Source organism: Rattus norvegicus, chromosome 2 (assembly GCF_036323735.1).
Source record: "Rattus norvegicus strain BN/NHsdMcwi chromosome 2, GRCr8, whole genome shotgun sequence".
Taxonomy (NCBI): domain Eukaryota; kingdom Metazoa; phylum Chordata; class Mammalia; order Rodentia; family Muridae; genus Rattus; species Rattus norvegicus.
In genome coordinates this window covers 229733625-229747461 of record NC_086020.1, presented here as the reverse complement: position 1 = coordinate 229747461, position 13837 = coordinate 229733625, and the positions used below count along the sequence as shown (strand labels likewise).

The 13837-nt window shown below is 44.5% G+C and overlaps 1 protein-coding gene and 1 non-coding gene across 5 annotated transcripts in view; both read right to left on the bottom strand.

Moving 5' to 3' along the window:
* Positions 1–11153, bottom strand: part of Eif4e (eukaryotic translation initiation factor 4E) — a 36320-nt gene extending 25167 nt beyond the window's left edge. The window contains exons 1-2 of one of the 4 annotated variants that reach the window (XM_063281172.1): positions 7695–7931; positions 6679–6725 (exon numbers count right to left, since the gene is read on the bottom strand). In XM_063281172.1, coding sequence (XP_063137242.1) covers positions 6679–6696 — 18 coding nt within the window. In that variant the 5' untranslated portion in view covers positions 6697–6725; positions 7695–7931. Of the gene's footprint in view, positions 1–6204; positions 6277–6678 lie in introns of those variants that run through there. The other 3 variants (XM_017590592.3, NM_053974.2, XM_063281173.1) reach the window with 3 other exon arrangements.
* Mir1956 (microRNA 1956) lies at positions 7505–7567 on the bottom strand. The gene has a single exon (NR_128672.1). It is a non-coding gene; the product is annotated as a microRNA 1956 (primary transcript).
* Positions 11154–13837: the final 2684 nt, after the last annotated feature.

The following is a 13837-nucleotide window of genomic DNA, read 5'->3' as shown; positions in this document are numbered from 1 at the left end:
TATTAACATAATTCATGTCTAATGCTGACCTAAGCATCAATTTTATCCTTAACATGTAAGTTTTGCTGAAAAGTAGGTTAGACATTTTAGTTTTGGCTAAATTTTGGTGTAGTTTTTATTTCCTCTTAATAGCAGATCAATAAAGCTTGAGTTTTTTTTAGTGTCAGTCCTAACTGATTTAGCACCTATATAAACTTGGCAAGATAAATTTCTTACCTACAAACTTATCACACTATAGGAGAAAAATATGTACTTTTCACCTTTTTATTAAGCAGTCAGATATTCTTGCCTTATGAGACACTTGAAATTAACAGACATATTACAGTGGCAAGCTACTGCCCCTAAGAATTCATATAGTAAAACTAGTACATTGACAAGGCATTAAAATCTTCCACTGTAAAAGCACAGAGCATGATAGCCAGTTCCTGCTAAGTGCGTTGAATAACAAGCTTAAATAACGTTACTATGCACTACAGCTTCAACTTTCCCAAACATAACTTCCACCCTAACAAACCTCTCAGTAAAACTGCTTAGTCTGCAGCAAGTAAATTCCAGTTTGTGGGTTGTTTTCTCTTTTTAAATTCACTGAAAATGGTTCAACTAGTAAAATATCCTAAGAGGCAAACAAGAAGCCAGGAGAAGGTAAGCGGTCACTTGCTGTCTTTCAAGATCTACCTAAAAGTTCTAGACCAAGCATGACTACCATACAATGAGCTCTCCATATTTGTGGGTTTGTTACTAACAACTTCAACAAACTTCAAACAAGATACTGAAGGTAAAACCCATTCGGAAATGCACATGATTTTTGTCTTATTTATCATGGCGTATCTTTCTGCGCCATCTGTACTGTATTGGATAATATCCCCAGTATACAGCAGCATATGCAGGTTACATGCAGTTACAACTGTATGAGGCCTGAGCTATCTCCAGGGTTTTTTAAATTCTATGCTTTGATTCAACATGATCCTGTAAAGTGTTGGCTACACAACTTTCAGTTTACAGGGCAGCAAAGTCCCTGTAAGTTTGTTAATATCAAGCTCCCTTTCTGAAGTTAGCCAGCACCCCCAGGAGACAGATGGTGCTGTGATACTTAAGGACACACACACCAGTGGCTGCCTTAAAAAGTTAAGTCATTCTGATCCCTTGGTTTCCTCATCTGTGAAATAACACTCCCACTTATCTTATAGAACTACATTAAATATAGTATCTGCTGAGATGCCTGACACACACTAAGTTAACAATTAAGAAAGACCTGCCTATATTAAAAATAGCCACTGCAAAAGTAAACAGTTGTAACTAACAGTAATAAACCACCACCCCCCCCCCCCAAGTTACTTGCTTAGAACACTAATGCACATTCCTGGAAATAGTAGTTGGGCTTGTTGTGATTAGACATAAATTCACTCAGCTTCCCATCAATTTCCATGGAATGTGTATTTTTTTAAATTATGAAACAGGTGGGAAAGAGGCACAGACACAGACACCCAAACACACAGACAACTATTTGCTTCTGACTATAAGAAAAGAATGATTATTTTTGAGATAAAAAGCAATCTTTTCTTTTCTAGAGTAGATGTGAGGAGACTCTTTAGAAGTGATTTTTATGGTAAGGATAGGAAAGGAGACACCTGAGGCTGTGATCACAGGCTTCCCATTGCTCATTATTAGCCAATGACTTGTAAGAGTCATGGATTTTCCAGCAGTAAAGAAATGCCTACAGTACAAGCAGAAGTGCCTATTTTGCAGAACTTTGAGTATAAACATTAGGTCCACACAACTGAAACTATCATCTGTAAATACTACATTTAAAAATCAGAATCACTTTAGGGTATTTGATCCCTATTTTTCAGGACTGAGAAATGTCAATGTTCTCCAACACAGGGAAATTTAAATGAGATTATATAAGCTGAGCTCACTTCCATTTCTCAGCCATCTCCCTGAGAAAGATGGTACGACTCACAATGTCACGGAGATCCATCTCCAGTGTGGCAGGGCATGGACAGGAGAAAGGCCAGAACAGCTACTGCACATGCCCTTAAGTCCAGGGCTGCTGGTACTTCTGCTCAACTATATCCTTAACTTTCTACAGTGGCTCTCAGCCTTCCTAATACCGTGACCCTTTAATGCAGGTTCTCATGTTGTGGTGACCCCCAACCATAACATTATTTCATTGCTACTTCATAGCTACTTTTGCTACTGTTATGAATAATATAAATGTGTTTTCCAATGGTCTTAGGCGACCTCTGTGAAAGGGTCGTGTTCAACCCCCAGTTTGAGAACTGCTGTTCTAGAAATTAAGTGTTTCATGAAAGTGTTAATTGCTCAGGACTTTCTATGTTCAATCTGGATTAAGTCAACCTGACTCATTTTACATGATTCTAGATAACTATGTAAACTGTACATTCAGGTTTAATTTCTCTAAGTTACACAATTGTACAGATTCAGATTATAAAGTGAAGTGAAATTTGGAATAAACATCCAAACAAAAGTTTGGATTAGTAATAAACTAAATGGGTTCCTCACTAAAGGGAAAAAAAATTGTCAAAGTCTGCTTACCAAACCATCAGCTTTATATTGATAAACATACTACATTTTATAGTATTTGGTGCTCCTGTTTTCTTTCAAAGCTTTTCTTCCCATGTGTATGGGCAGTGTGCCGGCACACACAGATTTGTGCAGCATGTGTGTGCCTGGTGTGAAGGTTCTCCTGAACTCCTGTCAGACAGTTGTGAGCTACCTGCCATGTGGGGGCTGGGAAAAGTCCTCTTGAGGTGCTTTAACTGATGAGCCACCTCTCTAGCCCCTTTTAAAGCTTTTTAAATGTATATTTATTTACTATGTGTGTGTGTGTGTTTGTCTTGGTGTGGACCTGGAGGTCAGAGAACAACTTTACAAGAGGTCCTATTTGCACCATGAGGGTTCTAGCACTCCAACTCAGATCCTCAGGCTTGGCAACAAACATCTTTACCCCTAAGCCATCTATCTCACTGGACCTTTTTGTGCTCAATTTTATTTGCTGTAGGCTAAGCAAAATTCAAAATTCTGTTGCCTCTACTCTTGAGTGCTCAGATTTCAGGTGTGCACGACCACAGCAGGCTTCTCTTGTGTTTTAAGTCTTATTTTAAAAGCAGGTTTCTAAGCATAAAGAAAGAACTATCTGGGGGTTGGGGATTTAGCTCAGTGGTAGAGCGCTTGCCTAGCATGCGCAAGGCCCTGGGTTCGGTCCCCAGCTCCGGAAAAAAAAAAAGAAAAGAAAAAGAAAGAACTATCTGGACTAGGTGTGGTGCTGTATACCTGTAAATCCCAACACTGAGAAAGTATAGGAAGAACTCCCACCCCCACCTCAAATTTTTGGCTAACCAGTCTGGTCCAAATAAATAGTAAGTTCCAAGCCAACAATGGCTACACAAACCCAAAAGTAAAAACCACAAGAAATTATCCTCTAATTAAAGACTAATGTAAAGTATTCTCTAATAACAAGGAAAAACAGAGCAGAAGAAAAGCGAGCTATCTAAAAGAAGCACGAGTCACTAGAAACATGGCTGAGGACAGTTTTACCAGAGTCTAATCTTGACCGTGCCACAATTCCCAGCTTAACATGAGTGTAGCCTTTGCCACAAGTTCTGTGGAGCAATGTACTTCCCTTAATGTTCCCCTTTGAACTTCTCAATTTATATTTGTAACCCATTACTTACATAACTAAGCTCGAATACTTAAAACCATGTAGCATCAAATTGAAAATTACTTTATGGAAACTCCATAGACTAAAAATCTGGCAAGTGCTTACAAAAGGTTGGATATGTAGGGGGAGAAAAATCAACAGCTCATGACTCTCCAAGTCAGTGGTTCTCAACCCTCCTAAAGCTGTGACCCTTTAATGCAGTTCCTCATGTTATAGTGGTCCCAATACAATAAAACCATTTTCACTGCTACTTTCTAACTAATTTTGCTATTGTTATGAATCAATGTAAATATCTGTATTTTCTGGTGGTCTTAGGCAGCTCAGTCCTTAGACACCCCCCCCCCCGAAAGGGTCACACCCCACAGGTTGAGAACCAGTGTTCTAAGTGTTTACAATTAAATACTCTACCAAAACAAACAAAAAACTCACAAAAGCTCATAAGCTAAATAAAAATAGCAATGACCAAATAAGATTTTTAATTTTTACAAGCTTCAACTGTAATCCAATAGTAGACTAAATCATCTGTTTTTAAAAAGTACTAGTGTGCTCTAAGCCATGGGGATACCTCTAAGGTCTGCCCTGCACAGGACAGCAGACAACGTGGGCTTCTACATACAACCTTTCTGCCAAGCCTCTGAATAAAGTACTTCAAAAACAACGTACTGGTGTAGTTTAGTGCTAGAATAAACTTAGTAAATGCACCAGGTCCTGAGCTACAAATCAAGCATCCAAACCAAATCTTTTCAGTTTGGAGGGAATCCTGGAACTAGCTCTGTAGAACAAGCTGGGCTCAAACTCAAAGAAATGCCTCTGTCTCCCTAGTGCTGGGATGAAAGTAGCCCGCAGCCACCGCCCAGCTCCAAAAAAAAATCTTACAAATATTAAAATACTGTATGACTAGCCTCTAAGCAAGGGTGTGCTAACAGTAAACAGAAAATGAGCACCTCAGTGTCACTTTGCACACTGTCTCCAACTAGTTTCAACCCAAGTTCCACCCTTCACATGTTAGGCTTCTAGGCTTCTCTTGTCCTTAAATTTACACACACTATGCACATCAACAGGGTCATCAGTAGGAAGAGTATCTCACCTCTGAGCCTGACACTGGCAGTTAGGCTCCATAAGAGCTCACAAAGCACAGACCGCATTTTATATAACTTTGTATTCTAAATATCACTTGGTAACCACCCAAAAGGTATCAGCAACTCTGAGCTGACTCAGAACAAAATCCAATGACTACATTGTGGCTTTAGCACAATCCAAGACTTAAATGGAACTGAGAGTCATAGTTCACACTGCTGTTTTATTACTTAGGTCTTTTTAGTTTTGCCTCTATTATTACCTGTAATATTTTCCTCTAATACTGGTAGAGAAAGGTAGAAGATTCAGTCAGAAGTAGACGGCAGAACTTGTCAAGAGTTTAAGTTAAATTTAAATGCTTCCCCTCCTGTTCTTACATTGATATTCTAAAGTTAGTTAATTTCACTAACAACTTATTAGGCAGCTTTGCAAAATGCAGGAAAGCTGATGTCAATAAGGAACAAGTAAATCATGCCTCCACCCACAAAAAAGTAGTCTTGAATTCTGCCAAGATAAGGCTGTTTTGCAAACTAATCAAAATTATTCAGTCTATGGGTGAGTTTTAAAAATATCTGGCAAAGGTGGTATACAAAGGTTTCTGGTTGCTAGTCTATGCCTTTTTGCACCTGAGATTTTTATCACACAGGTGTGACATTCTTTAAAAATCTGGGATGGAAGACCAGTGAGCCAGCTGCCGGCAAACCCAAACCACAACAAAAACAACAACAAAAAAAATCACCACCTTCTGGCTACCGGGTTTACCTACGTGATGCTCTCTGTGCATCTTGCTTCAATTAACTTCAAAATAGCGCTTTAATTAAGAGGGAAGCAGTGTAGAGTGAGGAGGAATCATCAGTGGAAAAGCAGATGTTGAGGCGCTTAAGTGATGGTTCGGAAAAGGCTCCTGAATTTCGATTCTCAGGACTCCAAAAGCTGCCCTCTGACCTTCACACTCAAGCCCTGGCTCGCGCCGCTGCCCCCACGCTTAATTTTCCTTCCTTTAATTAAAGAAAAGATAATCTCCAAAGTTCCTATTTCCAAAATTAGTGTTCCTTGAGTATCTCCCAGACGATCTCCTCGCGTAAGAGTAGAAGAATCTACACGGTCCTCGGAGGCGTGCGCACTGCGCCGGGAGGATGAATGAATGGAAGCCCGGCGCGTGTGAAATGCAGGTCTACGGCCAGCCGACCCGCTGGAGCGAACTGTAGGCCTCGCTCCTCCCCCTTCCCTCCTCCATGACAGCCCAGTCCCGGCGTGGAGGGGCCAGGACAATGTGATCACCTTCTCGGCCGGCCCCCTTCCCCGGCCCCCGGAGGTGCGCGACACGACCCCTGGGCGTGCTCTCCACTCAACGCCACAGCCCCCAGCTCCCCGCGGGACGCGCTCCCCTTCTTGCCGCGCCCCGCCCGCCCGGCCCCGCGCGCCCACCGGCTCCGCCAACCCACCCTCCTCCACAGCTTGAGAGCGCGGCCCGCACGAGGACCCCGGCGGCGGGGCGCGGGCGACGGCGAGGCGCCGCTGCCTCAGGCTCCCTCTGACTCTTTCAGGCCAGCTCGCCGCCCACCCGCCCCGCCAACCACGGTGCCCGCTAGGAGCCGCCCGCCCCACGCCCACCGGGACCCCAGACCGATCCCGCGCTGGCGGCCCGAGCCGCCCTCCGCCGGCCGCACCGCAGGGCCGCGCGGCGCCCCTCCCCCACCGACCCGGTGCCCGGGCCCCCACACGGCGTGTGCGCTCCACGCTGCCGCCGCCAGCCTCCCGGCGCCGAGGCTGCCCGCGGAAGGTCAGGCCGGTGGGAAAGGGGCAGGACGCGGCCGGAGGCGCTGTGCGCGCCGGGAACGCCGTCCTGCGGACAGTCCCTGAGCGGAGGAAGCCAGAGCGCGGGGACCTCGGGGGTGGGGGCCGAAGGCAATACTCACCGGTTCCACAGTCGCCATCTTAGATCGATCTGATCGCACAACCGCTCCTGAAGGGGGGGCGAGAGGAAAAAAATGAGATTCAAACCGGATTGGCCGGCTCCTGCCCACGTGACGGACGTGTCCGTTTGGCCCTGGCGGCGCCTGCGCAAGACTGCAGCTGCTTGGGGAACAAGAGGCTTCTGGGAAGTGGAGTCTCTTTTTTTTTTTTTTTTTTTCTCTTAAGGCAAGGAAGTTTTTTCTCCCAAAAAAAAAAAAAAGTGATCACGTGGTCGCTGGCGAGGGTGCGCGGCTCCCAGCGCCGCCCGCACTTCCTGCAGAGTAGGTTTTAGGCCTCTGCGGTGCAGCGGGCAGAGCTCCGGTTGCTCTCACTGCTGGGCATTCCTGCTGTGCCCTCTGTCGCCCAGTCCTCCCATCTTTCCTAGAAGGTTGAGAACTGCAGGCTCAGCACACGCAAGAAGGCTTCATTTGCTTAGCTGAGGTCCTAAGACAAGTTGCTTGTGTTTTTATTTAGTTTTCTTTTCGCCTCCCACCATTTTCTCTTGGTTTCAGAAAGAGGCGGCGATGGAGAGTCGTTGATGAGGTCTGCGTTCCCCCGTCCCCGGTCCACTAACGCGGGTGGTCCCTTGCTGCCATCGCTGCCCAAGCGGGTGGGCGGGCTTGCCCACGGTACCCACTCACACGCTTGGGGAAGGGGAGTGCACGCGTCGGCTTTTCCTGTTCCCAGTCCTGAGATGAAGGCGTCAGGGGTGAATCTTGCTGGACGTAAAAAGTTTGGAAAGTTCTGTCCAATCGGTTCCAGTATTCTGCTTGGACGTGAACGGAAATAGCCTACGTCCAGGTGCCAGCCAGGGAAGCCACTCCGGGCTCCGCTGACTCAGCCCTGGACTGAGGGTCAGGAGTCGTTAAGCCGGGTCAACTATGACTCTTGACGTTGACTCATGCTCCTTAGGCGAGTGACTTAATCACTCAGCGCCTCAGCTTTTTCATTTATGAACCAAAGATGATAATACACTTACCTCACAAGGGTGTGCTGTGGTAAGGACTGTAACCAGCTTTGAAAACGCTTCGGAATCTAGAAGCAAGCGCGTGCCTTCTAAGCACCGGCTGCCTCCGCCTCCGCTGCTGTTTTAACAATTTTTTTTCTTGACCCTGGGTCTCCTGTAGCGCACGGTGGCTTTGAACTTAAGATGTAGGGGAGGATGGTCTTGAACTGTTGATCCTCCTGCCTCCACCTCCCTGTCAAAGTACTGGGATTACTGGCACGTGCTGGTAGTGGGGGCGGGGAGAGCCCTTTTTTGCTGAGAGGGATGGAACTCGGGGCTTCGGAGTGCTAAATAAGCACTCTACCAACTGAGTTATATCCCCAACCCTTAACAATGTTTTAAATTTTTCTTTTGTTTACTTTGTTACGTACACCAATGCAGTTTTAAAGTTTCAAGACTTTGCTTTTCTTTACGAATGTCGCTGCTCCCAACAGAAACTTCATGTTCATGAAATTATGTTCATAACAACTTCTAACAAGCAGAAATTTGCCCCTACACTGGCATGCCACATTTTCTTCTAAGTTACTGGGCCATCGTTTCTCAAGACCAAGACCGTGTTGAGTAAAGGTTCTAATGAGGAAGACAGGATCTCGTAGCTGTTTCCAGGAAGCTTAAGAATGTTACCACCAGGAAAAGCAGGCTATCTCTGCGCCGGCCTCTCCATGGCATTAGTGTTGTCCCGAGCTGTGTCACAGCTATTAACTATTATTGAGTACATAATGGATGCTTGGGTTGACTAACACATAATTGAGGCTGTGTAAGAACTCAGAGCCACTGCGGGGCTCTGTGTTTTTTTGTTTACCAGGATGGCAGAAGCGATTTACACGAAAGCTTTTGCTTAGTCAGCAGGAGTAGATTCTAAAGTTGACACAGTTCTGCAAACTAAACATAGGTGAATTTCTCTGTACAAATCTGTTACACTAACCGAAGTGATTACAATTGACCCCTTATTTTCTGTTGTCTGTAAAGTGATGTCTGGTTAATTCCTATGAAAAGACAGCACTAGGAGGCTGATTTGTAGCTCCGTTGATAGAGTACTCATATAGCCCAGAGCCCTGTTTTAGATCCCACAACACCACATAAACCCAGCTTGCTGGAGGATCCGGAGTTTAAACTCAGTGACATGCCAAGTTCCAGGCCAGCCAAAGAAACAGGAGAATCTCTATCCAAAGAAAGGAAAAGACAGCATAAATATCCTGTTTTGAGCTGCAAGATTACAGCAAAAACCAATCCATTGGCAAGAAAATATCCTGACGAGCCTGAAAGCCACCAATATAAAATTTTTGTTTTAAATAACATTTGTTTGTATTGTTTTTTTTTTTTCAACCTTCCTCCTCTATTGTTACTGAAGACTCATATTTTGGGCTAGGGTGTGTAACTCAGGGGTAGAATGTTTGCCTAGTTTGCTTAAGACTGGATGCAATTCCCAGTACCCCTGTGCCCCACAAAAAGATGTGTGCTTTCATAGTATGCCCCATTCTATATAGTTTAATTGATCTCTATATCTGTATGTGATTTATTGACTATTTTTACCATTTCAGATGTGTTTGCCTAGTGTCGACACTTAGGATTTCATCCTGTCAAATATCTGGAGGCTAGATTTTATGTGTTATGTCTGCCTGTATGCAATCACTTTCATTTTGCTTACTTATCACATATTTGTGAGGTTAGAGTCTATGCTGTCCAAGGCAGTCTTGAACTCATACACTCAAAGGATCCTCTTACCCAGTCTTCCAAAGAAGCTGGAACTAAAGGGATAGCTGGGCCCAGTCATCACCTCACTACCACACCCGGGCTTGTGCATGTAGTGGCACATGCCTTTAGTCAGAGTGCTCAGGAAATAAAGGCAGGTGGATCTCTGAGTTCAAGGCCAGCCTGGTCTACAAATCAAGTCCAGGACAGCCAAGGCTCAGTTACACAGAGAAACCTGATCTCAAAAAGCCAAAAGATAAAAAGAAAACAAAAGTTTGATTTAAAAAGTCAAGCTACTGAATAAGAGAGGCTATGATGCTGGCCTATATGATGGGGTTGTCTGGATCACACACAACTACTTTGGCCCAACGTACTGTCACTATAACTATTCCTTATAATCCTGATCTGATTGAATATTATAAAGCTTTAGTAAATAGTGAAGATAGTTTCTCAATATAACACATTCCTCCAGCTGGTATGTTGCCACTCTTTATACTTTAACTCACATTAAGACTTCAAACGTCACGTACTTTGTCTTTGGAGTTTTAGTTCCCTGGTTTAGATGACTGAAGTGATTGTTTTTGCTAGACTTTTTGACTATGGTTGAAACTAAACATACCTGCTCTGATCTATATAAAAACGTTCCTGCTCACTGTCTAGGGTTTCCATTGTCGTTTTCACTTTAGCAAGCTTCAAAACTTTGGACATCCATGGCTCCCGATAAGCACTAAGCAGACTTTGAGATACAGGATGTGAAGTTGTATAACCAAATAAATGGCCACAATATTGTAAGCTGAAGAGTATCTAAGAGTAATCTAAACTTCTACATCTCTCTTCACTCTCCCTAGAGATGTGACTACCTGTGCTGTAATTTACATTCTACTTTTATTAGGAAAGATTCAAGACTGTGTCTTCTACATAAAGAATAGTCTTAGAAATGACTCGCACAGCTAAGAGGATCTAGCGCAGCATCAGCTCTCATAATACAGATCTGCCACTTACTGCCTTGGCCAGATGTTGTAGTTTACGCTTCGGTTTTCTCAAGAGTCGATGGGAAAATAATATTGTTTTATTTGGTTACAGTGAAGAATACTGACTGATGTAGAGCGTTTGGAATAGATTTTCAAACACAATATTAAACATACTGATCATTAGAGTGATAAAATATCACATTGATATAAACTTTTTTCATTTCATTTTCTTTGTCCTATGCTGTTGTTCCTGCTCTGCTCGCCCACCCATAATGGCTTCTCGAGAGCATGTCTGGTAGCCTGAGAGGAGGAAAGGCAGGGAAAGTAAAGTGAGGGTCACCCGGGGTTAATCAGACCTCAGGTGTCTGTAAGACAGACTGCAATAAGACAGAGCATTTAATGGTGTGGGGGGGGGGCTTTTTTTAAACCTTTAGGGATGAGTAGGGGCTATCAGGGCGGGTGTACACCGTTGGTCAGGGCCAGGGTGCTGGCTGAAGATACCTCATTTGCATAAGGAGGAGTTCTAGGTGCTTAGTGGATATGACCTTATATGGTGAGGGGTAGTTTAACCCAGCTTCGACTATGTGACTTCCTCTGGTGTGGGCAAAGGTGTGGGGCAATGGAGGGAGTCCTCCCACTCCTATCACTCCTGAGATAAGACTTCTAGGTTTGGAGACAACTCACTCAGTCACCAACTCCTGTTCTGGTTTGGCTCCTCTGGGTTCCACAGTTCCCAAGCCTCACAATATGCTAGACAAGTGTTCTACCACCCAGCTAGCCACAGCCCGCTTTTTACTCCTTATTCTAAGAAGGGTCTCACTAAGTTGCCTAGACCAGCCCTGAACTCGTTCTGTAGCCCAGGCTAGCCTTAAATGTGCATTACTCTATATCAGCCTCTCCCGCATAGGTGGCATTACAGACCTTTGCCACCAGGCCAGACTCACTGTATGTAGCCCAGGCTGTCCCAGAACTGCCTAGTCCTCCTTCATCCGTTTCTTGAGTACTGAGACTGTGTGCCAGCACACCTGGCAACATAAATTTCTTATTCTCTTTTAGTAAAATGTGGTATGTTGATCAGCTAACATGGATGGGTCTCCTATACCATGCTGTCTTAGGGTCTAATTGCTGTGAACAGACACCATAACCAATGCAAGTTTTATAAAGGACAACATTTAATTGGTGCTGGCTTACAGGTTCAGAGGTTCAGTCCATTATCATCAAGGCAGGAGCATGGCAGCATCCAAGTAGGCATGGTGCAGTGAGGAGCTGAGAGTTCTACAATTTCATCTGAAGGAAGCCAGGAACAGCTGAGCATCCTCAGACAGCTAGGAGGAGGGTCTCCAAGCCCACCCCCACAGTGACACATGGTCACACCTTCTAATAGTGCCACTCCCTGGGCCAAGCATATGCAAACTATCACACATGCCAAGTATTTTTCATATGCATTATTTCATTTGGCTTATAACTGCGTGAATGAAACATTGTCGTTCCTGTTCGCAGAGCACTACTATTAAGTGACCTGTTGAAGCCCACCCATGCAGTTAATGCAATCAAACCATTTTTCTCAACTTCTGGATTCATACTTTCACATCACAGTTGCTGTCTTCCAATTAGGTCTTCCCGATGGTGCCAATTCATTGAAAACTTTTAATTTATTTTTGATGTTTCTGTGTGTGATAGCCTGGGTTGGGGGAGTCCTGTGGCAGGAAATGAATTGGAGATCAGAAGGCACTGTAGAATCAAACCCAAAGTTGTCAGGCTCACCTTCACCAACTGAGCCATCTCCTTGGCTCTCTTCAAAGCCCTTTGGATTACAAGTTCATTTACAGGCCTGACAAAAAAGTCTCCAAGAAGTACTAAGTAATAGGAGCCATGTAGTCAATTAAAGCTACTTAAAGACACGTGAAGTGTAGGCACTTCCTGGATTTTAAAATCTGGTTGGTATACTAAATTACAGAAGTATAAATAATTTAGTACCCTTATAAGAAATGTGACTAAGAACCAAGAAGTTGCCACTAACAAGCACTGCAGGCATCCCCATGGTGATGGAGGAGGCATCCCCATGGTGATGGAGGAGGCATCCCCATGGTGATGGAGGAGGCACCCCCATGGTGATGGAGGAGGCACCCCCATGGTGATGGAGGAGGCACCCCATGGTGATGGAGGAGGCACCCCTGTGCTGATGGAGGAGGCACCCCCAGGTGATGGAGGAGGCACCCCCAGGGTGATGGAGGAGGCACCCCCAGTGTGATGGAAGAGGCACCCCCAGGGTGATGGAGGAGGCACCCCCAGGGTGATGGAGGAGGCACCCCCGTGCTGATGGTGGAGGCACCCCCGAGCTGATGGAGGAGGCATCCCCGTGCTGATGGAGGAGGCATTCCCGTGCTGATGGAGGAGGCAGCCTCATGATGATGGGAAGCATCCTCATGGTGATGGAGGAGGCATCCTCATGGTGATGGAGGAGGCAGCCTCATGGTGATGGAGGAGGCATCCTAATGATGAGTGACACAGTCATGTAATTGCTTCCCTCATTTCATTCAAGCCTCTGTCCTGTGTCATCAGAGAGATGCCATCCTTGCTCACCCCTGTAAACTAGCTTCCCCATTACTCTGTCCCAACCCTGCTTTATTTTGCCCTTACTCTTAAGCTTGGCATCATACCAAACATTCTTTATTTGTTGATCACCTCTGTTACAAAGATACTAGCCTTTAATGTTCGGTGGGCATAGTGCAATATTTAGAGGAAACCAAAAGTCATTTTTCTTAAAAATCCCAGCCTTAGGGCTAATTAACTATCAGGGAAAAAAGTCCTACTACATATGTTAGTTCTTAATGCTAATCCATTTGTGTGAATGGACTTAGAGTACTCATTCAAAACAACAGTCTTAGGTAGGCATGTCTGGTTTTCATGTGAGGGAGAGCTCTTAACCAGTCTATGAGATTGACCAGAGTATGACTGTACTGTATATTGAAGACCACGCTCCAAAATGATGAGAAAAGAAATAATCTCTGTGTAACAAGAAAAATTAATGTAAGTAGTACATTAGCCCAACAATAAGGTTAAATAAATATAATTTATACAATTGAAACCTGGAAGAAATAAAAATGTGTGGGATAAAATCTTTGGAAAGAAATCAAGATTACAAGTACTTGTCAGGGGGCAAAATACAACAGTTGGATTTCAGGGTCTTAATTGAGTCCTTTTTCAATGCCAGAGTCAGATATAACAGTTCGTTCTACAAAGCAGGAATGCTCTCATGAGCCAAGCAAAGGAGGTTGGATTCATAGACATGGGCTGATGCAAACAGAAACAAGGCAGAAGCAGATTGGTCATCCAGAGATTGGTCCACCTGAGACAGGAAGTGGTGATAGGAACTGACAAGCATCAGTTCATTTCCATGGAAAGATTAAAGTAGGAAGGTTTCCTTGTTGCACTACCTCAGTCTGGTCTTTG